Source organism: Vespula pensylvanica, chromosome 9 (assembly GCF_014466175.1).
Source record: "Vespula pensylvanica isolate Volc-1 chromosome 9, ASM1446617v1, whole genome shotgun sequence".
Lineage (NCBI taxonomy): Eukaryota > Metazoa > Arthropoda > Insecta > Hymenoptera > Vespidae > Vespula > Vespula pensylvanica.
Genome location: NC_057693.1, coordinates 661,006 through 686,932, shown reverse-complemented (window position 1 = coordinate 686,932; position 25,927 = coordinate 661,006). Strand labels below are relative to the sequence as shown.

Below are 25,927 nucleotides of genomic sequence, written 5' to 3'. Positions count from 1 at the left end.
GTAGTGTATAACTGAAATAAAAAATATGGTTTAAAGGTAATCCAGTAGCTATTATACTCGAGTTTCGCTACTTTTCAACGGAATGTTGATGTTCGTGAGAACAAAGAAGAAAAGAGTCAGTGACATGGTGAAAGAGAGCGACAAGTCGGCATTGCTTTGTCTGAAGCGTCATTGTGCAGAGATATTCTCATGCGTGGCTAAATAAATCCAGGATATATCGAGCCGTACAGTTAAGTACGGCCGGTTAAAACAATTAGCTCGCGCAACTACAGTAACACTCGGTGTAAACAGCCCTTCCACAGTAATTCTCTGTTATCGGCGCTCGACGAACATTCATAGGCTTAACAGGGCTTATCCTTCATCCTCCTCCTCCTTCTCTTTCTTCTCTTTTTACCCCTTTCCGATATTCTCTCTCTTTCTCTTTCGGTATCAGTCACTCTTCTTCTAACTCCGTAAACATGTCCTTATTTCTCATCACTTTATCCCTTTTGGAATGGATTAATAGAGGAATCTATCTGGTACACAAGGTTCATCAACCAACGGTGTCTTTCTCGATCACGTAGACTTTACTGCATCGTTCCGTCAATCGACAAGGATACGTGACTATGCATGAATCTTATTGTTTATTTTAGCCGACCTAAAATATAATGATGGTTTGTTCAATGATCCGAAAATTTTTCTACCATCTTAAATCACATCAACAGAATACCTAGATTCGAAATGTGCCCTTTATAATCTCTAGGAAAAAATATCTGATTACAACGAGCGATTAAACATCAAAGAACAGTTTATACAAAGCGACGAACTATCGGTTTGGAAGCATGCATCTTTATCAGATATGTGCAGCTGCATTTGTTCGTCTTTATCAGTTGCAATACCGAATAAGCTTGTCAAATGTGCTCGCTTAAAATCTTATCGACGACTGGAAGCTCGTTCAATATTCTTTTGTGTGAATACATACGTACTACGAATACGCCTGCAGCTCTACGCCTTCGAACGTTTATCGGATATCCTAATGAGAAAGCTATCGCTTGGGTTTCCAAAGGATAGCTTAAGATTGTTAAACTGCGCGAGATAAAAACCTTTAAAACACGATCGTTGATATTGGAAAAGAAGAAAAAGAGAAATAGGAAATATTATTTCGCGAGGAAGATTCATAACTAGGACAATACGAACCGGGACAACAAGCACCGAATGCGGCTTTCAGCGAATCTACTGTAAAAAAGAAAAAAGGAAAGAAAAAAGAAAACTGGAAAAGAAAAATTCATAGATAACGCATGCTCGAATCCAGTGTAATAAAGCGAAGTGCTCTCTCGTGCGGCGAACTCACCAAGTCACTTTCATCCATGTCGCGATACCGCTATGTTCTCTGCAATCCTCGCGATTACAAAGCTAAAATTTTTCTACTCATAGCTCGATCATTAATGCAACGTGTAGCTACTCGGATTGTACGAATGGCGAAAGATTTTTTATATGCATGCGTTCCGCTTCCTCTAGAGTAATTTAAAAAAGAAAAGAAAGAAGTTGAAGAAGCGGTATAAAGATAAAAATAAAGACATTGCTCGTCTTCTAATAATAATAAATGATAACAATCTTGTACGGATACTTTCTGTTGAGAACAAATCTACGTGTTAGACCTACAATAATCCTGTTATAACAATTTACCTAATATCCCAATTAAAACGAATTTGTCAAGATTATTGAAGATACAGAATAATAATAACGATAATAACGAAAACTATGTCTTAACGTCAACGTTCGAAAGGAAAAAGAAATTGATAGTGTCTATGACAAAATAATTATCGATCGAAGCTTCGGGCTTGAAAAGAGAAAAAGTCTATCCGAACACACGTACGTACATACGTATCTACACATGTGATTTTTTGAAACAAACCAGGGACATCCGCGAACAAAAAAGAAAAACACTAGGTCTACGTGATATTCGGATAGTTTTCGATTACACACGTTCGTATCGAATTCACCTAGCGTTGACCCGCAAGAGAGCCGAATGCGTTTCCCAACTCTTTGACCGACATAACAATTTTTCATAAAAATATTGCCCAACGATTTCCGCCTGGCTCGGTCCCTCTTTACGCTTCTCTTATTCGGCCGTTCAGTAACCGAGGCATCTTTCTTCGAGTTTTCTGCACGATTTCCCACGCGAGCCTTGTGCCAGCTTCGAAGCAAAATAAGTTATAAATAATGACCAAGACCAAGAAGAAATTCAAATCTCTCTCTTTTTCTTCTCTCTCTTTTTTTTTTTTTTATTTTCTTATTCTTTTCTTGAATTCTGAAGCATACGTATCGTATTTATCGAATATAGTAATATTAATCTAGAATCAGAATGCAATAATGGAAATCGTATAATTCTAATAGAAACTCTAATCACAAATGTTACTTATAGTTTCCGTCAAGAACAGTCCCTTCGAGATTCGATTCCATTTGAAATGGAACGTTCGTTATATCGATTTCGGAAAGTCTCGTGCGCAATTTTGGTCATTCGTGTATTAAAGAAAATGGCGACTTGGGTTCACGATACTTCTGAATGAACTATAATACTTCGTTGCTTTTTCACGTAACACGAGATAGATTGAAGAAGTCGTGAAAATTTCTACTTTCTACCTTTACCACTTTGTATCCGATCTTATCGATACTTCTCGAGTACGATGATTCGACGAGGGAATAACCAAGAGATTTCATGTAGCAAGTTTCAAAGACGACCTGCACAATACTTCGACATTATTTTACCTGAGTTGGAAAGAAGTTGGTTTAAGCACTCGATCGCTTCAATAGTTCTTGCTGTCTTGGTCCTTTCTCTTTTTCTTTCTTTTATTTTACCCCTCCTTTATTCTTAAATACGGTATTGCATATACGTCAATGGACTATCGTTGAGCACCTATACTTTACTCTCTTGAGAGAAGTATACCGATACGTTCGATAAATTTCTAATATTATAAAGTTCTATTCGATTGAGTTGTCAGATCGTAAAGCTGCACAATTTATACCATGTAAACGTTCCTTCGGAAATATTTCGAAACGCGTAACTCTGCCAAATTATATTAAAATTTATGCAAAATAAAAGCACCGATTCGAATATGCGACGCGAATGTTTGCAAACATGATACTGCTACGACCTCTGCGAAGATAAGACGAACTATTTTTTGTAAGTTCTGAAGAAAAAAAAAAAAAAAAAAAAAAAAAGATTTCAAAATTCTATTCTTTTTATAGTTCAACAAAGTCCTTCATTTTGTTAGATATGAAATATAAATAAAGTAATCCGTTTAAATAAAATATCTTAATTGTTCGCAAAGAAACCCTTACGTACGATCGTATAATCCTTACTTGAATCGCAGTAAATTTACAACTTCGATTAACAATGTGTTTATAATTAACATTAGAAACAAATGAAATATTTACTTTTTTATGTAGTCCATTTTTATGTTGTAAGCACTATCCAATCACAGAGATTAATGTTAAAACAATTAACAAATTCAATTAAAGAATCCGTTCGTTTACGTTGAAAACAATTGAATCACGTTTCTCATAGAACCAGCTCCTCTGCTGATATATTCGCTGTGGTTTGTAGTGACCTCTACCGTTGTACAGAAAAACTAACAGCTAAACTCTATTCCTATTGGTTATATTCAAATCGTTATTGATAGAATCTGTTGAAACGCGGTTTACAATATTAACGGATAATTCTCAGTACAGGAGTTTCATAAAGTCAGACGCAAAATCTTTCATCAATTACAATTATAAGAAATACGGTGATTTATTGATTTACATCAAAGATAATATAAATATGTAATTTCTTCAAGTACATGTGTTCGCACACGTGGTTAAATAAAAGCTGATGAATATTTGAATACGAAAGAAACGTTATTAGACGATCGTTTATTCTTCAATTTCGAAGTTTTCAAGTGAATTCTATTTGTTTAAAAAATGACTGCATCGCTGTCGGTATTAGCAAGCCTGGATGAAGTAGTAAGATGTTCCAACGTCCTCATAAATGGATCCTGCGAAGAAGGTTAGTACTACATGTTAAAATATTGCCCTATATTTATATTTACAATTTACTTTTAATACAACTTCTTTCCTTATAGAGTTTCTTCAGTTTGCTATAAATCAAGAAGAAATGCGACAGAAATGGTTGGCATCTGTGCAAGAATGTCAACGGCTCCATATAGCTTTAGAAAAATCTCATCATGAAGCAACTCGTCTTGATAGAAAACTTAGTCATGCTAGACGCTTATTGAATGAGGAGAAACAAATGCGACGAGCTGCTGAAGAAGAAAAAAACTCTTTGGTATAATCTTTCTTTACGATAAATATAAAAATAAAACAACTTTCTGTATATATAATATTTAACAGGAACGGCAGATAGCTTTAGTTAGAGATCTTCTGTTTAATGATGGAGGAAGAAACTTGAATGATGAAACTAGAGAAAAGTTACAATTTCTCAATAATACTTCTATAAATGCAAGAAACAGCAATGTACACATAAAAGATTTACATCATAATGACAAGTATGATTATTTCTTTAAAAAAAGAATATAAAAGGATTACGAAGAGCTATATTTTCTTTTTTTCATTTTTAGGCTCAACACAATAGCAGAATTAGATTCTACCGGTTCTATATTAAGTGACTTCAGTTGTTTTTCAAAGTCAGAAGATGATTTAGATACAAGCATTATTATCCAACAAAATCAGAAGAAGAGAGAATGGAAAGAACATAGACCAAGTGGAGAATATTCTCCAAAGAAACGCCGCAGCACACTACAAAAAGTGGCAGAATTAAATACTTCTGACAAAATAATAGCTACTACTACTGTCACAGTGCCAAAAGAAGGTGCAATCACTGCATCTTCAGTGATCGAAGCTATACCAATAAATGAAAATACCAATCCTCAAGGACCTCCACACAGTGGACGCAAAAAACGCAAAAGTTCAGATCATAGTAGAGCTAAATTGACTCAAATAGATCTCAATGAAATAGCTGTTGATACTACGGTATATTAATATTCTTTTTTTATTTTTTTTTCATTTAAATATTAGCATTAATTAGTACTAATTCCTTTTTATTAATATTTTTTTTAAAGCCTTCAGCACCAAAAGCAGAGATTCTTACATCAGGTTCTGATTCAGAAACTGCTTTTAAACCGAGTCCAAATATTGGTGGATACACTTTAAATATTAAAAATTCTAGAGGTCATAGTTTTACAGCAAAAACAGTTATTAAACCTGAAATGTGTATACCTTGTGGTAAACGGTTAGATATTTTGCATTTAAATTTTGAACATATAAATATTAGGATTATAATGGATAATAGTATAGAATTATAAATTTATTCGTTTCTACGAAATAGGATTCGATTTGGTAAAGTAGCAGTAAAATGCAGGGACTGTAAAGCTACAGCACATACAGAATGTAAAGATTTAGTACCACTCCCTTGTGTTCCAACAGGAAATACACCTACTTTCCGTGGTACATCAGTAAGTATAAGATTAATAAAAAATGAAATATGTTAATAATTAAATTTTTAATAAAATTTTTTCTTATTATTTTCAGGGTACTATAGCAGATTATGCCCCTATGATACCTCCAATGGTACCTTCGCTAATAGTCCATTGCATTAATGAGGTAGAATTGAGAGGTATGAGTGAACAAGGATTATACAGAGTAAATGGTGGATCAACAGATGTTAAATGTTTGAAAGAAAAGTTCCTCAGAGGCAAAGGTGCTCCTAATCTTTCTGACATTGATATACCTACAATCTGTTCTACACTAAAAGATTTTCTTAGGTATATTGCTTCTCTTTACTTTTTTTTTATTAATGTAATATAAAATAATTTTTTATCGTCAATAAATAACAATTTATATTTTTTATTATAGATCTTTGCGGGAACCTTTAATCACTGTAGCACTTTGGGCAGATTTTGTTCGCGCTACTACTATTTCAGATAAAGAAGATGCAGATGCAGCACTTTATCAAGCAATTTCGGAACTTCCACAACCTAATCGAGATACACTTGCTTTTCTTATATTACATTTACAACGAGTATCTAGTAGCGCTGAATGTAAAATGCCAATAAGTAATCTTGCTAAAGTATTTGGTCCAACATTAGTTGGTTTTAGCTCTCAAGAACCATCCCCTACTTCTATGCTTAGTGAAACAAAAAATCAAGTTGCAGTATGTATATATAATGTTTACATTATATTAATCAAAAGGATAACATTTTTATATATTTGTATTATATTTTTCAGATCGTGGAGAGCTTGTTAAAAATTCCTTCTGATTATTGGGCCAACTTTGTTAATCCTGAAAATTTAAACAATATTGGTACCCCTAAAACAGGAGAATTAAGACATACTCCCTCTACAGAATCACTTTTGAAACGTACTGCATCTCGTGGATTTTTCCACACACCTCTTACCTCCAGGTTAGTTTAAAATCTTTTAATTACTTATATTTTTACATTCATATAGCTGTATGCATTTTTTTTCACTTTTCTTTTACTTTCTTTCAGTCGCACATTTATGAAAAAAAACAAAAAATACTTTGCAACTCCACCTTCTAGAATAGGGTATTAAGTAATGTTATTACGTTATGACGTGTATAGATATAATGCTAAACACTATTGAGCTTAATTAAATTATACATTATATTTGCAATTGCCCTATAGAATTAAGTGAAACTCAAAGTTACACTTAATGACTAATAACAATCAGCGATTGTTTAGGCTCTTACTTTAATTTAATTATACAATGTTAATTCTTTCATCAAAAACTTGCACAAACTTTTCATATTTACTATAAGAAGTGCCTTATAACATTTACTGTTTACTTATTACAAATACATTCGCAAATAATATATATATATATATAATGTTAGAGATATACCTCGTTTTTTTTCTTTTTTTTTTTCTTTTTTTTTTTTTTTTTTTTAATATGCAGTTTATGTCGACAGCGTACTTAATGTTAAAGTATAAGTAATCTGTAAAAAAGCGCTATTACATCAAATATTCTTAAGAATTATAACTCGTTTAGTATTTATAGCATGAAAAGTATGACATATATTTTATATTCATACTTTTTTTGTATAAATATAAAACGATTCTCTATGATTTAATACATGTTTATTTCACTTAACAATACGTATATAAATATCTATTATTATAACAAAAGTAAGAAATAGAATCGATAATTGTATTAAGACAATATTCTTGCCACAAAATATAAAAAAAGAAGTGTTTTATAAAAATTATCTTTTTCAAAATTAAGTTAACACTATTTGCTTTATTATTTCGAACTTTTATCGTTATACCTCACTTTTAAGACTTAATAGTTAGATCACAGCTAAAATTCATTATTTATTATTTATTTACCAATAATCGGAATAATATGGGAGATCTAGTCACGTGGTCATAGTAAAAATAATCAACGAATATTAATTATTATTAAAGCTCTTGAATGATATATCCACAAATTCATTTTTTACATTTTTAATAAAACTTAATTCTATACCTCTTACTGCTTTAAACGTGTACAACTTTTTTCTTTCAACTCCCAACAAGAATCCCAAAATTTCTTCAACCTATTATCTCCGTTTGAGCAAAAATGTTTAAAATCTTGAATAATTTTTTTTTGAAATAATTCATCGCCAGCTGAAGTGGACAACGATTTCCACTTTCGACTAATCATATGATTCCATGACCAAAGAAATCCCATCTTTAAAAGAAATGTATTTTTTATATATCCTAATGTTTATTTAATAGAAAAAATTAATACTTACTCGCCTATCTACATTATAATCGTCTTTACTTTTCCCACTAACATGACGCGTGATATATGCTTCATGTGGACTTGGTTGTTCCGGATGTACTGGGTATCTTTTTTGTCCCGTACTTCGTCTTACTATATTCGTGCCAGTACGTTGACGTGGCCTGATACTTTTTGTGGATGGTACAAGTATAAAAGCATTTCCAGTCACATGAACGTATTGATGATCATCTTCAGAATTTTCAATCAAACATGGTATGAAACCAAATCTCCGTAATATGGCCTCTTGGAATAAGAATAATCTCTGAGCATACGTATCTTCACGAAATTCTAAAAATACATATATTTTTTTACTGAATATATCAGATCATTAAACAATCAATAATTTTATTTTCTTATTGACAGACCTTCAAATAGATATTTTTTATTACCCATAAGACATTCTGTATCGAGTGGTATAAAGATAGGACCTCTTAAAGGATCACTCTTTAGAGTAAACGGTAAAGCTAACAAATCACTTGGAATTGGTACCATTTGAATCCCGCACATTTGAGCCTTTCGTTGCCAGATGAATATCTTGCAGAAAAAAATTCTTGTAATAAATTCATTATAAAATTATACTTCATGATTTATGTATGCAATACTTACAAGATCAGCTACAATACTACCAGACGAAGCTACCCATTGCACTACAAGTTCGTAAGAATGATCGATCATATATACAGATTGATACCTAAGATGCCCCCACTCTATTCTATCACTTTTGTTATTAATGTCAATATCTAGATGTGTGTGTTTATATGGTGGTCCTGTAATTAAAACAATTGATTAGAAATGTTGTTAATATGAACACAAACAAACATCATATATTATTTATATAAAAAGTATAACCATTCAATTCTTTTTCCTCCAAGAAATTTGTTAAATCTAGGTCATCCCTTAAAAATAGTGGTACATTCGATTCATCAACAGTATCATAATTGGGTATAGATATAGGAGATGATACTGTTGGTAAATTAGTAGTAGTAGTAGTAGTAGTAGTAGTAGTAGAAGTAGTAGTAGTAGTAGAAGTAGTAGTAGCAGCAGCAGCAGCAGCACCAACAGCAGCAGCAGGAGCAGCAGCAGCAGCAGCAGCAGTAGTAGGAGTAGTAGTAGTAGTAGTAGTAGTAGTAGTAGTAGTAGTAGTAGTAGTAGTAGTAGCAGTAGCAGTAGTAGTAGTAGTAGTAGTAGCAGTAGCAGTAGTAGCAGTAGCAGTAGCAGTAGCAGTAGTAGTAGTAGTAGTAGTAACAGCAGCAGCAGCAGCAACAGCAGCAGCGGCAGCAGTAGTAGTAGTAGTACTAGTAGTAGTAGTAGTACTAGTAGTAGTAGTAGTAGTAGTAGTAGCAGTAGTAGTAGTACTAGTAGTAGTAGTAGTAGTAGTAGTAGCAGCAGTAGTTGGTTCACACCAACCTTTGGGAGCTTTCATTTCAACTTCCACCCACTCATTTTCAAAACTTTGTAGGTCACCCAAAGGTGGTGAATAATCTGCAGCTGAAAAAAACAGAATAAAAAACATTTAATCCCATTTCATTAAACAAGTTTCTGAAACTTTACCTTTTTGGTTTTCCTTATCTTGAACTATATGATACAAATAAAATCCTAATATAAAAGGTTTAGAAAAATCTCCAGATGCGTGACAAATAAGCGTTTCTTGAATCATTCCCTAAATTAAAATACAATGTTAGTATGACATTAACACAATTTTGTACATTAAGTATTTATTGTCTTACTTTTATAGTATTGATGGCACTTTCTACAGTAACACCACCTTCTGTATTATTACTTAGCCATTGAACTGCATCTGCACTAACAAAAGTTTGACTTGGTAAAGATGGATGTTGTGTAAGAAATCCTACTCCAGTTTGTGGATGTTTCATAGCTTCCAAAATTTCTGCATTTGTAGCATTGCTTTTCAACTTTGTTAATTCCATGTTAGCACTGGAAGTAAATAATTGATTAATACAATACAAATATATCTCATAAAAGAATATTAATTAAGTACATTATAGTATTTGTCTATTTAATTAAATACCTATCCTCATTAGTTTCAAAGTGATCTTGTTGTTGTTGCTCCAAAGCAAGAGGAAGAACTGCTTCACTTGCAGGGGATACTCTTCCTCTGTCCATTACTTTTGAACCAGATCTAATGTCACAAAATAAGATCAAAAATATGTCCAAATATTTCTTAGAATATGATTAAAATGAAAAAATGAAATGCATAGTGCCTGGTAGATTAAGCAATGTACATTGTTGCTACAAAAACAAGCGAACAAGTCTCTTCTATATTTTTTATCATTATGTAATATGAGAGATTTACATTTATCAAAAAATGTAATTCGTATGTATACACTTGAGCATTGCTTAAAAAAAAAGAAAAAAAAAAAAAAGAAAAAAAAACTTTCAACGTTATTTCATAACTATTATAAAATATCAATTGAATGGTTCATTATAAACCTTTTTGTTAAAAGAAAAAAATTTATGTATATACATACCCAAATATGAATAATAAAAAATCAAGTTTAAAATTAATATTTGTATTAAGAGAATTAACCAACCTGTTTGGCACGTGACGAGGAGTGTCGAGGCACGTGCGTGCAGCCACAGCGGTATTCACTACATGCCTCTCCTGTACAGAGAACCCCGTCACTCCCACACTCACTACCAATCATATACTCTAAGTAGAGTCTCTGCATATATATTGAATCATGCCTTATATTAACATTTTTTATTTCATCTACAATGACAAAATATATCATGCAGATACTCTGTATACTTGTCTCATAGTAATAACAAAAAGATGAAGTAAGCTATAATGTATAGAATGTATACAAAATCTTTTTTCAGCACATAAATTGAAATTGTTTTGTTTGTAAACCTCTTCCAAAGATAACAATAATATTATAATAGAGATTAAAGATATTGCTTGTTATTAATTAAAGCACACAATACCATTAATGCAAATTATGAATATAAAGCAAATATCTATGATAAAGCATTTTTATGACCAATCTTACTTCATACATCAGCATAGAAGTAAAAAAATTATTATTACAGAATAACACTATGGATGACAGATGTAGACAATTTAATTAAATTTAATGTGTTATTGAACATACTAATATAATATAAAATGTAAAATATATATTTTATAATATCTACGTTGTTTTTCGTTTCTAATAAAATCGTTTCTCTATCATCATGAGTGCTAAACTGGAAATTAATTATATTATCACACTCAAACATAAATAATACTGAAACACAAAGAAATTATGCAAGGTAATATTTTCGAGAAATTATTGAATTACTACAGTGATTTTTTAAGGATAGAAAAATATCATGTTTTTTATAAAATACTTCAAGATAATATTACTGTGTTTCATGAAACAATGTTGTAATTCAATTCTCGTGCAATATATAGACAAGCAGAAGAAGTGTCTAACACCAATTTGATATGGTCCACTGGAATAAAAGAAGGTGACGAACTACATAGTGAAATTAGCAGAAAGCAACAATGCTGAAATCATTAATTTAAGCATGTTCAAACCTTGGTCGTGGTTTCTCTGGTAGACGGTTGCTTCCAAGTCGTTCTCTAAAGGGAGAGCTGCTGACTAGACTGGTCTGTAAAGTATGATGAAAAGTATGGATAACTGTGAGGGCATGACAAAGCTGATGGTTATGAAGATAGATATCTGTCTATTTATAATAATGTAAAAATTGATATTAAAGAAAAACATGTTTGATACATATTATAATATTGAAAAGAAATAGAATTAAACAGTAATATCTCACGCATAATGAGAAAGCTTGCTAAATTGTGGATGCACATTCAAGGCAAAGTATCAAGCATATTCAAAATCAATATTAAGTACAGTACATAAGCTTTATGATAATTCGAAATAACATTTATTTAAAAGCAATTAAATTGTATTCACAGGCATAAGGAATACTTATATTCATATATTGAATATAAATGGTGCATATTAATAAGATATAAATTTTTGTTTAAATTCATATTTTTCTGCTCGAAATTATCCAATTGAAAGCTTAGACCTGATTAGATTAATAGCTGCCTCAATAGATGGAGGCTATTGCTAGGGGAAGTACCTGGTTAGTGAGGAATATTAGGCTCGTGCTGTGCCTGCGTCTGGTCAAATGAGAGGCAGGGTCTCTTGGAGGAACACCATTTAGAACTGTGGGACTCTGAAACATAGCATGCTAAATACCCCATCCCTTATACTAACTACCTGTTTACAAGTTGGTTTATATGTGATTTGTTTATATATAATTTTATGTAATCTATTCTTGTATCATCAAAACTGGCATAAAATATTATTTTAATATATTGTAAAATGTATATTGTAACTATAAAATCAGCCTATAAATATAGGAAAAGTTAGTTGCTTTGAATATGTTTATTCAATATTTTGTAGTAGTAGTAAATGTCTTTGACTACACAAGCTCATTATGAAGCAGTGCATTTCTTGCCTCCTATTATTTATATTCACAGCAATTTGTTTCTATATATTTAAAATAATACATGCAATAATTTTTAATACATTATTATAGTAAAAAAATATTTATAAATAGTACCAAGACATGGAACTACACTACAATATTGACAATATATAAAAATAAATGCAGGAATCAAATATGAAGCCAATAAAATTAATCAATAAAAAGTTTATATAAATAAGAAATAAAAAATAAGTTGATAGTCACATGAGCATAATTCAACTACAAAATTTAGCATGCACATTCTAATATAGTGCTAATAAAATAATATAATGTAAAATAAAATCACAATTAAGTAATAGTTAAACAACAAACAAATTATTACTATATAGAGATATCATAGCAATGTTATATGATAATTTAATATTATATATTATTTTTTTATATAGACACAGATTATACAATTTCAAATAATACTTTAAAATTATAAAAATAAAAAGATATAAAAAAAAAAGAAACATTACCCAGTTTTTATTAGGATGTGGACGTCGTATTTTATTCAACCATCCTTCTATAAAACGTAAAAATCCATCCATAAGAGAAGCTTGCTCAGCTGCAGAAGCTGGTGTGTATATATCACACTTTGATGAACCTTCTAAAATTTTCCGAGTTGCAAAATTGTTCATTGGCAGCAAGAATACTCTGAACCTCCAATATTTAAGAGTCTTAAAATTAAAGAACATTGCATAATAATATACGCTATAAGATATAAAAATACGAAATTATTATTATATCTTATATAAATAACTACCTCTACTAAAGCAAAATCAGTATGTCCTCTTGTGCATATATAATGATCTAAATAGTTCCAATTATAATTTTCAAGTTTTTCTGTTGTAAAAGATACCCATGATACTTCATATGTATCATGATGAGGAGCATGAAATCTATATCGATAATGTATATTAAATGGTGGATAAGGATGCCTAGGAAATAAATAATGTTTTAAATCATTATATTTTACAATATCATGTATTATAAACAATTACTTACCTTGGCCTGTATCTTGTAACTGTTATAGAGTTACCATAAAGTGATATTTTATGAAAAATTCGTCCAATGCTAAGTAAGTATTCTTCTTTTGGTTCAGATTCTGTTTGTCTTCCTCGCATTACAGAACTTATGGGTGCACTTGTACCACTACCAGGTGTATTACTTTGATTTTTATTGATAGGTGGTAATAAAATTAATTGAAAACCCTTGAACAATACAAACGTAAATATAATTATAATAACAATTATTATGACCATTATTTAGAGATTAAACAATTATTTCATACTTGAGCCAATCTTTGTGAAACGAGCTCTTTAAAGACTTCTGCAGTAGTTAAAGGTTTTTTATAAACCGCTCGTTGTTGTGCAAAATCCGCATTTACATCATCTGGTAACAGATTATAATCCGAAACTACATAATCATTTTGTAAACTCCTTTTATCTGGGAAATAATCTGTAGTAATAGGCAAACAAGCTGGAATTGTTAATGACTTCCAATCAACACCTAAAGAATAAAAAAGACAAGACTATAATAAAATGTTTGCAAGACTATAAAAACAAGAAGCAATTGAAATTATATCAATTATACATTTAGCATCTTAATTTTAGTACATAAAATTGTATACAATATCTCTCTCTATCGTTTTTTGATTACCTTGTACTTAATTATTCTTTAAGCAAAAGTAATTTTTTTTTTTTTTTTTTTTTATTAAATTGATTACTTTAAACTAAATATGTAAATGTGCAAACATGCCACATCAATATTTATAACAACAATTTATATCACAAATAATTTTTTTAAATATAAAATATAATAAACAAAATATGTAAAATATAATAAAAAAAAATATAATAAACAAAATGTATATGTGTGTGTGCACGAGCGCGCGCGCGCGGGTGCGTGTGTGTGTGTACAGTACTTAGGTGTTAAAATTAACATACAACAAAAACTTTCAAAAAAGTACAGAATGCACAAGAAAATCTTGTTACTATATCACATAAAACTTTTAATATAAGGCAAAAGGCTTATTTTTTTCACACAAATTAAATATGCATTTGTGATAACTACATATGTGATGTATTGAGATTATTTTGTAGGACTACAAAAAGGAGAGAATATAATATTGAGCTTATGTATATACAGACATAAATTATTCTATGTATGTACGCGTGCGTGTGTCGCGTGCGTGCATATGTCGTGCCGTATTAGATGCAGAGCTGCCTCTAAGCATGAAGATGTATATTAAAAATGATATTGCTACATACTTCTAATAAATAGATATTTTTAGGTATTCAAATGTATATGCTTGTACAAATATTATCTTCATATAAATTGCATATTATTTATGCGATACCTAATTTGCATATAAACATTAATTTTACATTACACATTTGATTACCTTAAAATGGCAAAAAGCATAGATCAAAATATAAATAATTTACGAATAGCATTTATAAGTGAATTACGATATAGCATATACAGTATGAAGTACAAAAAAAACTGTAAAATAGAAGAATTTTATAAACCCTGTAGTATTGGATTGATTTCCTAAGTTTGCAGAAGGTTACATCTTCTAGAAAAAAAGCAGATTTTAAGAGAGAAACATCTGTATAAAAGCATTTGATAAGATACAATTAAAAATTGCTTGCACACATTTAAGTGCATGTATAGAATACATATACAAATATGCAAATCCAAAATCAAAGTGTTATACAAATAACAAATAAATATTATTAGATCCCTTAAATATCACTATAATTAATTAACAATGAAACAGAAATAACTAACAAAGAAAAGAACGTTTATGATATTAAAGACATATTCTAAATAAAAACCACTTAGCTTGAAATAAGTTACTACATTAATTAAGAAGTTCAACTTGAATTACACACAAATAGCTATGTACAATATGCATGCACAAATAACAAGAATAGAAATTAGAGAGACAATGAGAAACTAATCTAGAGTAGTGACAGTTCTACTTGGACTCAATATCCCAATATAAATGTATACCATAACCGAATCAATTTTCAGTAATATATGGCGCTAACCTATGATTGCTGTTTAATGTGACATCATAGTTGCACATCACGCACGCATCAATACGTCCAGCGTTGCGTCCCAATTAGACGTACCATAACATGGAAATAAATGCAATACCATTATTTTCTATATCTCCGATTGGTTTACGTTGAGAATAAGTAAAAATATTTCTAAAAATCAATAGTCCTTTTAATCCTTATTAATGTCTGATATAACAGTGTGAACGATATTGCTTCTTTAATGAATCTGTCTCAAGTAAATATAAACAATGCTTTATTTATGTAATTACTGATTGAATTATATTTTAATTTAATTAATATAAAGATTTGATGAGATTGTTTTAAAAACATTTGATGATGAAATAAATATGTACTAATGCAAAAACCACACAAGAAGCAGTATACAGTTTATATGTATGATGAAATGATATGAATAGTTATATAAAAAGTCATTGCAGATTACTTGGAGATTCTCTCATTTACACTGTAATCCTACTAAATTTTGATTATCTAATAATTTGTTCACTTTATCTTGTTAATAATAATTTATCTTACTTCATGTAAAATTTGTGCATAGAAATACTTGGAATAATTATCGGCAAACCTGTTGTAAGTGCTGGTGTCCACTCCTGCTCACCAGTGGCACCCCATAAAAGAGTTAAACTCTTATTAGTTCCAGATGAATTAGTATTTGACACTCTATCTCCACCTATCAAATTTATGCGTTGAAACTTCCCTTTTGTATCTATAATTTAAAAAATGTCATGGAATCAAAAATCAGATATAGATATTTTATATAGCATTGATTACTAACGATCTTGAAATCCAATTTGAGAAGCTGATCTTGATATGTGATGTGGATTGCTAATAGTTGTAATCTGCTCCATAGGAGATCCACTCAATGTTGAAGTAGTATCACTCTGAGGTTCAGGATGTGACTGTGTGGGAATAGCTTGATAGTGATGTTGTTGTATCAAAACACCCGTTGGACCTAAAATTATTGCTGCTGTAAAATATAATATAATAATCTAACAATCATAGTTACCTTTAGGAAAAATATGACTCCATCTGCGTCTATTACTAGTCAATTTTATAGTAACATGTGAAGGATCAAAAGGATTAATAAGTGCTCTGCTAGGTCTAACTATATTTGTAGGTTGAGAAATTGAATTAGTTGGACTACCAGCACTTCCAACAACTGGTCTGAATGGTGGTGATATTTCAGAATCAGTTATATCACTTTTGATAGATGTTCTTGATACTATTAAAATAACAAATTTAAATAAGTATACATATACATATATATATATATATATATATATATATATATAACATTCGATTTTTATTACTTGGAATAATAAGTATGTATTGTATACATACCATTTGCTTCCTCATTAGAATCGTTATTTTCAACATTTTCTGTCCGATGGGGTATGGAGATTGCAGCACTTCTTCCTGCTGCTGGTATTAATGCATGTGTTTCAGGTGGTGGATGATGAATATCAGGATCTGACATTTTACGTTTTAAAAGCTTTAATATGTGAGCATTATTATGAGTCTCAATGCATGCCACACTTGTTTTTTTAGTTCTTGTAGTAACTCTTTGCAAACTACTTTAATTAAAAATTGAAATTATATAATATATTATAGAAAGAAAAAAAATATATGACAATAATGGTATATAATACCTTGAAGTATGAACATGTGGCAATTGAAAAACTTGAGCATCATAAGCATCATAATCAAATAAAGAATTATGCAAGCATTCTCTAGGGTCTTCTTGTAAAAGCTTAGTTTTACAATTTAATCTACCATTGTCCATAGAATGTTTTGACACCTTTTGAGGCAATTTTATGCGTGGTATAAAGGTAGAATAAGGTATTTTTTTATTTGTTGAATAAAAACTAAGATTAATCCAATGAGGCATACTGTAGTCATCTGGTGCATTTATAGATGTATCTTTATTATGAAACTAAAATAATATGTTTCTAATAATAATATATTCCTTGATGAAGGAATATAAGAAATATTATAATTGTAGAAACAAGCAAAAAAATATATAAATTACAAAAAAGCCAAGACTATACTGTGTATACTGCTATATCATCATTACTACAACATTGGATAAAATTTACTACCTTTAATAAAGGAACTGCATGCAATGGTTGTTCTCCAACACAAACCAAATCACTGTTTACTCCATTATCAATAACCCTTTGTTTAGTAACATTTGTCAATTCTCTATCAACTTCAAATACACCTACACCTGGAGTAATTACAACTGACAATTGACCTGTTCTATCAAAACTACGGTCAAGATAATGTTTTTCAAACACTGTAAAATAAATAATTAATATGTAGAATAAGATGTGCTTTTATAATTACTGATTATTACCATTTAATGACATGTTTAAGACTTCTAAAAAATTTCCTTGTGCTGCTGTAGAATTTACTGCTTTTGGCATACTAACATCTGGTCTTTGATGATATTCCAAAACAATCTTTTGATAATCAGTAAACAATTTACGTAACTGCACCAATACATTACTCCAATCTTCATATCTTTCATTCTGTACTGCTACTCTATAAAAATCTTCATAAAATCGACCTCTATAATCATGTTGTAAACACTCTTTCATATGATTTGGAAATTCTTCTAAACGTGTGGCATTATAAAATGTTCTTGAAAACAAAACTATTGTTACTTCATGATTACTACCATTCTTCTTCCATTTTTGAAACAGATCTGCTAAAAATCCATTTACTGCTTTTTCAAAATAAAGATCACCATGAATATCAAAATCCCACATTTCTGAGCTCATTTGAATAAAAAGGTAAACCATACTTGTTGAAGAACGAAAGACTACCTAAATCATATGATAATTAAAGAAAGCCAATAAATAATTTAATGCTATATCAAATATAATTACAATAGAATAGTTCTATTTATACCTTAGTATCATCAGTAATAACACCACAAGCAACTCTATCACCTTGAGACCACATTTCGTATACTTGACATCGAATGCTACCTCCACAAAATTCTATCTTCTTATTCATATAAACGCAAGTATTCACCTAATACATAAAACATAAAGTAATAAATTCCAATAACTGAGGCATAATATAATGAATGTAAATTTTAATATACCAAGCTATTTTTCAATCTCCACATTTCACTGCGTCCCATATATTGATCTTTAAAGGTTAATTCAACCGAATCTAATGCTACATCTTCTGGATTTACTATATTCATATAAACATCAGCAAAAGTTCTTAATTGAAACATCGTTGCTACATTATTTTCAACACTAATTGTTTCTCGTCCCTGAAGATCTTCTTTGAAAGATGTAACCTGCAGGAGTAAGCGGCTAAACTCATCTTCGGGATGATAAATTTCAACGACGTCTCCAGTTTTTATCCCTGGATAATCTTTGGGGTTAATTATTAAATCTTCACCACTAAAATTTTTTTGATGTACAATTAATTTAAAAAGCTTCATTTTTAACCCATCACTTCAGCGGTCAGCTGTAATTTTATATATATACTTGTAATGTGACATATATCTACGTTCTGTGTAAATGACAAAACTTTTGAAATTTATTACTAGGTAGCGCTTCAATCATCGCGGATTTTGATTCGAGATCTTATTTTCCCTTGAAAAGAAATATGTTGGTAACCCTGAGAGTTTGACAGACATTTCGCCATGATTTGTAAACAACATCGTTTGTTTGGTAACGAAGACCATTCAAAATTGAGTCATGTGTTGGCGAATAACCCTGTAAAAGAAATTTCTTCGTTTATTGCTATAAAGCAAAATCAACTAGCATCAATAATACTATCTTCGTTTTAATCTAACGGTCGTCATGTGAATTATATCTTCATTATTTGTTATAAAATTATCAATAGTTCCACAATAATAAATCAATGATCGTTTTTATTATTTAGAGATTTGTTTTAAAAATGGCTACATTAAAAGGTGTTTTTCCTAACCTAAGTAAGTATTAAATGATATTCGTTTTTATATATAGAACAATATCCAATTATGTAGGAAATTTAAAATATAACTTTCATGACATGATATTTATTTTATGAAATACATATACTATTTATTATTCAGCAACGACCAGAAAAAAAAATTTTATTCACGAAAATGTAAAAAATTTACGACGAATGGAACAATGTTTTCATTCCAATAAAGAAACTGATGAGCTTGAAAAATTACAGATAAATAGGCATAGAAAAAAAATAAATAAATATTCCAACATTACTGCAAAAGTGAATACTAGTTTCCATGGAAACTTACAGAATAATCATATGGAAAATATAATGTCAAATAAACAAACCGAAATTATACAGAAAGAACCATTACGAAAAATAAGTACTCCTATACTTAATAAAAAGAATTCTATGCCTATAAAAAAACCACTCAATTCATTAACAAATAAATTGGCAAATAAACAAACAAGAAAAGAAAATTTAGATACTAAAAATATACAGCAAGGATCTAAGATAAAGGTTACATCTGACCCAAATTTTATACAAAAATCTCGAGAGGATGTAAACAATTCTTTGCCTATAAATACCAAATATAAACATAAAGGTATTCAAACAATAGAAGACAAACACATAGATCAGCTATATATGGAAGGTGTTATCAGGTAACTTATTAAATTACAAATATCCATTAATATGTTTATAATAAGATATAATTTTGACAAATTAACTTTATGCGCAGATACCCCACTAAGAAGAATTTAAAGAATAATGAAGAAAAGAATAAAAATGAATCTTCTAAACTTTTGAATAGTTCATCAGAGATAGAAAGTGCACGAATTGCTAGTTTGGAGTTACATGATTCTCCAAAAATTTCAGAGTTACCAATAGTCAATGATAAAACTGACTTTGTAAAGTCAAATAAAGATCGTAATTCTATTGCTAGTAAAATAGCTGCACAGTTAAATAATGGTGTAGTTCCTACTAATTATCGCAAGGGAGTTGTCCCCAAGTATGATGTTAAAAGTAACTTCCCAGAAGTTTTACGTTTAATTAAAATTTTTGTCCATGCATTTTATTTACCTTTGAAAAGATATAATGATATATATTTGACACATAATTATTTAAGAAATTAACTTTTTGTATCAGATATATTAAGGATCGAAAAGAAGCTCTGCAAAAAGAAGAAGCTAAAGCAACTACATTCTACCCTGAATGCCCAGAAGGCCATGTCCCCTTACCGGATCACGAGCGTCAGGAGACTCTGCGAATGCTGAAAAAAAGTATATTTTCTAAATTAAATATACTATATTGGGTGAGGTATTTAAAACAAGTCAACTTTATTTAAAACAAGTTGACATTTCTATCTTCAAAGCTGTAAAAAATATTCAAGTGATCTGTTGTAAATACTTCATTCAATATAGCTAAAAATAAGATATTTTATATAAAACTTCTGAAAATAATTATTACAGATTATCAAGATTATGTTAACGAATTAAATATGATGCCCATAAAAACGGATACACTCAGAGCTCAGAGAAGGAAAATGGAAATTGAAAAGCAATTGAATAAACTAGAGGAGGGTATAAAAGTATTTTCAAGACCTAAAGTTTATGTGAAAATAAATGCTTAAACATTAGATTCATACCAGATTCAATAGGTACAAACAGGGAAGCGTTTTTAACAAAATATATTAATAAAATGTTGTATATTGTGTCAGAATCCAGGGTATTTGCACAATTGACTTTATATCAATCGTTTCACAAATCAAAAAATAACTTGTATATACATTTTATGTGAAAATTATCTAGTCTCATTATTTATAATTAGCTTGTACATTGCAATTTCAAGTGAAAATGAAATATATATTATATGTATTTTTCCAAGAAATATGTACTCATGTTTTAACATAATACAACAAATCTATTCTAATTTATGACTCTGATATATTTTTATTTTATAAATTTATTTGACTAGATTTTATATAATTTGTCACTTGCTAGCAAAGCTATTTTGCATGTTTCTCTTCTTGCGTTTTATTTTTTGTTAGGAACTACAGAACTTTTGTCAACAATATGTACAAAAGATACTGGATCAAATTGTAATTTTTCTAAGTTATAAAATATTTCTTCTCTTTCATACCACTGTTTTATGTTAAAGTCTTCAAAAAATATTGCTATTTCTCGTTCCACAGCTTCTGGAGAATCTATAATAAGAATGAATGATTCTCCTTTAGATACACAAATATATACAACAGTTACTTTGGGTATATCTTACCCGACCCATGAGTTGCATTCCTAGTGTCTGACAGACCAAACATACCTCGAATACTATTTGGTGCTATATATTGTGCTTGATATGTTTTAGTAGGACCCATCAATCCTCTCCATTGTACAATAGCATCATGAGCAGCTAAGATATGAATATCTGATGGGCCACTACACATAAAAGTTAACAAACGATTGTAAAAGAACTTATCTTTATGATCAAAATAAAACAATGCTGCTTCTTCGGATGTCAAAACAGTTCTGCGGGTTCTAACAACTTTGAAATTATTTTCGATTATCAAGTCACGAATTTTCTGAAAAGTGCAAGTCTTTTAAAACCTTCTCTATCGTTTACATAAGCATGCATATATGTATATCTTGGGTGGGAACTAAAGATAAATAATGAATGCCAAGGTTAAAACTTTACCTGAAGCACGAAAGGGGATTTAACAACGTGTGGTTTAAGTATAGCCAGTGTTAATTCAAGAGATTTTCTTGCTTGCATTTCATTATCATTTGACTATATACCGATTGTAAAATTCACGATCGATATTCTACTCATACTTGGTTAAAAATGTTTCTGTAAATGATCACAGTCTTATATATAATCATGAAGTAATTCTTCAATATATCCAGCAGATGGCGTATATGTTGAGACGAGTCTCGTCTAAATTAAATATATATATATACACATGATAAAAAAAGATAATAAAAGATTATTTTTCGAAAATATCGGATTAAATTTAAAAGTCAATATCGGGTCCAAACTTCTGTGATTATATAATATTTATATAAAAGTAGTGAAATAAATGTGTTACATTCTTTAAACTTGCTGTGAAAGTTATTCATCCATTTCCATATTAACAACGAGTAAGTCTTATTAAAGATTGTAATGATAATTGCAGTAGTAATAGTAGTAGTATCAATAATAATTAGAGAATACTGATAGCATTAATAACAATACTCGTATTACAATACCAATAATGGTAAAATAGCATCAGTTTCCTTATCATTTGAAATTGATACAGTATCAGAGTTGAGTGAACTAGAATTGTTTCAAATAAATATTTACTACTTAATCGAATGTTTCCTCAGACCAATAATTCGTTATTCGCAATAAATTATTATTATTTCAATAACTATTCTAAAATAATTCGATAATAATGTGATAAAATTTTATATGGATATATTTTTAATTAAATAAAAATTAATTAATTCATGGCAAATAACAGTTTATTTACTTTTCCTAACCCAGTTGACGAACCAGTTGACTTTACACTGTAGTAAGAAATTTTCGTAAATTATCTTAACATATAGGAAAATATGAATCGAAAATTTGTATACATATATATTTATATATCAAAATACAAAACATCACCGCTTACGATCAAACAAGCGATTGTTTCGACTATTCGAAAAAGCATGATTTTCATTCGTTATCCTAGTAACTATTACGAGTAGTAAAAAAACACTATTCCCGTAAATTGAAAATTCGCATGGCTCGTATTGGCTTGTTGTCTACAGCTTCGAAATTATGTAGTTCGATTTTTATATTTCGAAAAACATTAATTTTTCGATTAATTGTTACATTTCAAATATATATGAACGTTTTTAAAAACAATCATACTTTTTCCTATATGATAGAATAAGATTAATAGAAAGAGTTAATTTAAGTATGCTTCTACTGGCATGAAATTAACTGGTACGCTGTTTTATTGACTGCCGATGATATATTCATAGTAAGTGCGACGCTCAAACTATCATATTGGAAATATTCTCTCCATTAGATACCATTTCTAGTACCTAAGATACGAGGAGTTTCCATAGTAGTCGAAGCTGAAACGACTGAAGCAGACATAACGGAAGGATTTGAATAAACCGTCTGCCATACAGTCGCTAAGAACCCTTCATTGGCATCGGTATTTTTCTTGAAATTATGTACAGAATAACGGTTATATAAACCCCAAATGCTGTTCATCAGTTTGCTGTTATATTTCAAGGGCGTGAGTTCCCAACCTAAAATTAATATCATCCAAAAAAAAATGTTTAACTTCAATAAATTAAATTATTAGAAGTCATTCAATTTTCCTTTATAACATTTTCTTTATTCTTCATATATTTTGCTTATATCTTATATAATTTAATTTATTAATTTGATACTTTTCATTTAAAATAGAATGTCAAACTAGTAGAAAAATGTTCTTTGGTATTAGTATTAATTTTATGCTTAAAAAATTCATATTGATGATTAATATTTGGTAAGACTACGTGATATATTGTAAGTAATAATGTAACTATATAATAAAATAACGTTAAAGTGAATTTTGTATAATTTCTTAATGAATATATATCTAAATCTGTATTACCTTCTAGGTAGAATCTACCATTATATGTGTTTTCTTTGCTTGCTTTTTCTTTTCCTTCTATCAGTGATATCAGACTATTATCGTGTTTCTCATTACATCGGACTTTGCTCGCTGCAAACGCTGCTTGTGGTACTGCAGCCATTTTTCTACAATCTAGAAGAGGGGAATGGATACTTATCGAAGAATTTGACTATAAAGTTTTAATTCTGTCTTATAATTTTTGTGTATATTTTCAATACACATGCAAGTGTTTCAAGTTTAACACTGTTAAGATGATATCAATTAATATATGTAGATTCATATTATGTTCTTTGATTATTAATATAAATAAAAATTAAAAAATTAATAATGAAAATAAAAATAAATTTTATATAATGAACATAATTAACTTAATTTTAAGTATATTAGTTGATAATAACTGATGCAATTTAATGTCTTATTTATATTCCAGGTGATATTGTATCAATATAAACATTTGGAAACTTTTTAATAATCTATCATTATTGAATAAGTATAGAAATTTCTCCTGCATAATAATAGAAACATCAAAAATAATATAAGCAATACACTAACCTGTACAACTTTCAAAAAGCAATTCTTTAAATAGATTATTCAAAAACGTTGTATGTATGTATTCACTAATTTTGTTTGGTCTACTAGAAGCTTGATTTTCGAGCACTTCCACCAATTCTTGATTTGGATACTTCTCAACAATTATAAAACTCATATAGCCACAATCAGATTGCTTTGATTTGATCATCGACTGGTAAAAAATAATCGTATAATGTACGATATAACGGATTTAATGAGCTTCTATAATAAGCCGTTTTTAATATGTTTAATCGACACTAAAAGTAACGACGAGACAAAAGTTAACTATTTTCAACGTGATGAATTCTCCCCGAGAGACGAGAGAGTACTAACGCACGTACGAACTTCTAGTATAATTTATAAATTTATTCACTTGACCGACGAGGAGTTATGACGAGGCGAGTTCAAGAGATAAACAGAAAAACTTTGTTATCCACGTCTGTAACCAGAACGAAATATCGCTGGCCTTCGAGATCTTTGTTGACGACGGTGTTGATCAACCACCACCACGAGGCTTTAATGTTATCGTTTACTACATGTTATGACCTTTTATAAAACTTTGTATGTACGGTGCATGAACGATATACGGAGAGTATAGCTGCAAATAATAATAATAATAATAATAATAAATAAATAATAATAATAATCATATCCATTAACGATACAATAATTATATCTTTAATGTAATGAACCAATGTACAAGTATATTACGCAATTAGAAAATTTAAAAAAGCTATCGAATCTTTCATGATAGAGGTGCGACCACACAAGTAGAGTGGTCTTGCGAAAATTATCAATATCGTGACCTAACTTGTACTCTAACGTATCTTTAACTGCGTCAACAATTTTAACGAGTAACAAAGATCCATTACGTTTTATATTTTGACAATTTATACTTCCGCTCAAATATTGGCAAATTTCTGGATGCAATAAATATGCATACGTTTCCTCTTGTATCATTGAACGTATTATTATAAAATATTAAACTTCTTTAACGTCGAGTAACTTTGAAGTCATTTACTTAAGTATATAGACGTATATTTGTATTTTTTATTTCATTTTAAAACTATAAAATTATTTATTAGTTTATATAGGAAATTTTTTTTTTTAAGTCTAAGTTATACTTAATATAGTATATATAATAATATATTATAACATATACCGTCAAAATATAGCGTTACAAATTTTTATCTCAGAAACATGACATTTTTTAGAAACATTGTTTAGACAAAAGCTATCTGATTTCAAGGTGGAAATATTATGGTATTTATCATTTTTACTTAGTGAAAGTGTTAAAGACGTTTCAAGGTATATATATATTTTTTTTAAATAGAAACACATT

At 29.6% G+C, this 25,927-nt stretch overlaps 5 protein-coding genes across 17 annotated transcripts; 2 read left to right on the top strand and 3 right to left on the bottom strand.

Annotated features, from left to right (window-relative positions):
• The first annotated feature begins 3,664 nt into the window (after positions 1-3,664).
• On the top strand, positions 3,665-6,870 carry LOC122631558 (rac GTPase-activating protein 1). Its single transcript, XM_043817416.1, has 10 exons — positions 3,665-4,027; positions 4,104-4,306; positions 4,372-4,526; positions 4,599-5,010; positions 5,100-5,269; positions 5,366-5,492; positions 5,569-5,801; positions 5,893-6,190; positions 6,265-6,440; positions 6,528-6,870. Exons 1-10 carry the CDS (start codon positions 3,943-3,945, stop codon positions 6,589-6,591), a joined length of 1,923 nt encoding a protein of 640 aa, XP_043673351.1. The 5' UTR covers positions 3,665-3,942; the 3' UTR covers positions 6,592-6,870.
• Positions 6,871-7,428: 558 nt separating this feature from the next.
• LOC122631556 (GATOR complex protein Iml1) lies at positions 7,429-19,011 on the bottom strand. 10 transcript variants are annotated; one of them, XM_043817400.1, is made up of 24 exons: positions 18,517-19,011; positions 18,318-18,443; positions 17,761-18,232; positions 17,504-17,700; positions 17,054-17,337; positions 16,746-16,978; positions 16,411-16,626; positions 16,180-16,356; positions 15,970-16,110; positions 15,375-15,383; positions 13,610-13,827; positions 13,324-13,529; positions 13,082-13,256; positions 12,795-12,995; positions 11,923-12,033; positions 11,363-11,436; positions 9,851-9,961; positions 9,549-9,756; positions 9,373-9,481; positions 9,229-9,309; positions 8,428-8,588; positions 8,187-8,355; positions 7,793-8,109; positions 7,429-7,728 (listed from the first exon to the last, which is right to left on the bottom strand). In XM_043817400.1, exons 1-24 carry the CDS (start codon positions 18,865-18,867, stop codon positions 7,528-7,530), a joined length of 4,548 nt encoding a protein of 1,515 aa, XP_043673335.1. In that variant the 5' UTR covers positions 18,868-19,011; the 3' UTR covers positions 7,429-7,527. The 10 variants fall into 10 exon arrangements, with proteins under 10 accessions (XP_043673335.1, XP_043673336.1, XP_043673340.1 ...); XM_043817401.1 differs by lacking the exon at positions 11,363-11,436 and adding an exon at positions 10,374-10,444; XM_043817405.1 differs by having other exon boundaries at positions 11,923-12,018.
• A 59-nt stretch (positions 19,012-19,070) lies between these two features.
• LOC122631563 lies at positions 19,071-21,293 on the top strand. Of its 2 annotated transcripts, none has more exons than XM_043817426.1 (5): positions 19,071-19,362; positions 19,486-20,026; positions 20,104-20,387; positions 20,511-20,644; positions 20,834-20,869. In XM_043817426.1, exons 1-4 carry the CDS (start codon positions 19,329-19,331, stop codon positions 20,636-20,638), a joined length of 987 nt encoding a protein of 328 aa, XP_043673361.1. In that variant the 5' UTR covers positions 19,071-19,328; the 3' UTR covers positions 20,639-20,644; positions 20,834-20,869. The 2 variants fall into 2 exon arrangements, with proteins under 2 accessions (XP_043673361.1, XP_043673360.1); XM_043817425.1 differs by having other exon boundaries at positions 19,081-19,362; positions 20,104-20,373; positions 20,834-21,293.
• LOC122631572 (nucleoside diphosphate kinase 6-like) lies at positions 21,051-22,298 on the bottom strand. 2 transcript variants are annotated; one of them, XM_043817443.1, is made up of 3 exons: positions 22,056-22,298; positions 21,684-21,942; positions 21,051-21,567 (listed from the first exon to the last, which is right to left on the bottom strand). In XM_043817443.1, exons 1-3 carry the CDS (start codon positions 22,131-22,133, stop codon positions 21,398-21,400), a joined length of 507 nt encoding a protein of 168 aa, XP_043673378.1. In that variant the 5' UTR covers positions 22,134-22,298; the 3' UTR covers positions 21,051-21,397. The 2 variants fall into 2 exon arrangements, with proteins under 2 accessions (XP_043673378.1, XP_043673377.1); XM_043817442.1 differs by having other exon boundaries at positions 21,639-21,942; positions 22,056-22,292.
• Positions 22,299-22,843: 545 nt separating this feature from the next.
• LOC122631571 lies at positions 22,844-25,694 on the bottom strand. Of its 2 annotated transcripts, none has more exons than XM_043817441.1 (3): positions 24,634-25,694; positions 23,995-24,147; positions 22,844-23,644 (listed from the first exon to the last, which is right to left on the bottom strand). In XM_043817441.1, the coding sequence occupies exons 1-3, from the start codon at positions 24,752-24,754 to the stop codon at positions 23,412-23,414; spliced, it is 507 nt and encodes a 168-aa protein (XP_043673376.1). In that variant the 5' UTR covers positions 24,755-25,694; the 3' UTR covers positions 22,844-23,411. The 2 variants fall into 2 exon arrangements, with proteins under 2 accessions (XP_043673376.1, XP_043673375.1); XM_043817440.1 differs by having other exon boundaries at positions 24,568-25,677.
• Positions 25,695-25,927: the final 233 nt, after the last annotated feature.

Excerpts from the sequence above, each read along its gene's own strand:
- LOC122631558 (XM_043817416.1), top strand. The coding sequence starts at position 3,943 with ATGACTGCATCGCTGTCGGTATTAGCAAGCCTGGATGAAGTAGTAAGA. Across the intron at positions 5,011-5,099 it reads AAATAGCTGTTGATACTACG|CCTTCAGCACCAAAAGCAGA; the intron begins GTATATTAATAT and ends TTTTTTTTAAAG. Across the intron at positions 5,493-5,568 it reads CTACTTTCCGTGGTACATCA|GGTACTATAGCAGATTATGC; the intron begins GTAAGTATAAGA and ends TATTATTTTCAG.
- LOC122631556 (XM_043817400.1), bottom strand. The coding sequence starts at position 18,867 with ATGAAGCTTTTTAAATTAATTGTACATCAAAAAAATTTTAGTGGTGAA. Across the intron at positions 13,257-13,323 it reads GTTACAAGATACAGGCCAAG|GCATCCTTATCCACCATTTA; the intron begins GTAAGTAATTGT and ends TTTATTTCCTAG. Across the intron at positions 9,962-11,362 it reads CCAGAGAAACCACGACCAAG|ATCTGGTTCAAAAGTAATGG; the intron begins GTTTGAACATGC and ends TTGTGACATTAG.
- LOC122631563 (XM_043817425.1), top strand. The coding sequence starts at position 19,329 with ATGGCTACATTAAAAGGTGTTTTTCCTAACCTAA. Across the intron at positions 20,027-20,103 it reads TATATGGAAGGTGTTATCAG|ATACCCCACTAAGAAGAATT; the intron begins GTAACTTATTAA and ends CTTTATGCGCAG. Across the intron at positions 20,374-20,510 it reads CGCAAGGGAGTTGTCCCCAA|ATATATTAAGGATCGAAAAG; the intron begins GTATGATGTTAA and ends TTTTTGTATCAG.
- LOC122631572 (XM_043817442.1), bottom strand. The coding sequence starts at position 22,133 with ATGCAAGCAAGAAAATCTCTTGAATTAACACTGGCTATACTTAAACCA. Across the intron at positions 21,943-22,055 it reads AATCCCCTTTCGTGCTTCAG|AAAATTCGTGACTTGATAAT; the intron begins GTAAAGTTTTAA and ends TGCACTTTTCAG. Across the intron at positions 21,568-21,638 it reads GAATGCAACTCATGGGTCGG|ATTCTCCAGAAGCTGTGGAA; the intron begins GTAAGATATACC and ends TTCTTATTATAG.
- LOC122631571 (XM_043817440.1), bottom strand. The coding sequence starts at position 24,754 with ATGATCAAATCAAAGCAATCTGATTGTGGCTATATGAGTTTTATAATT. Across the intron at positions 24,148-24,567 it reads GCTTTTTGAAAGTTGTACAG|ATTGTAGAAAAATGGCTGCA; the intron begins GTTAGTGTATTG and ends CCCCTCTTCTAG. Across the intron at positions 23,645-23,994 it reads TGGTAGATTCTACCTAGAAG|GTTGGGAACTCACGCCCTTG; the intron begins GTAATACAGATT and ends TATTAATTTTAG.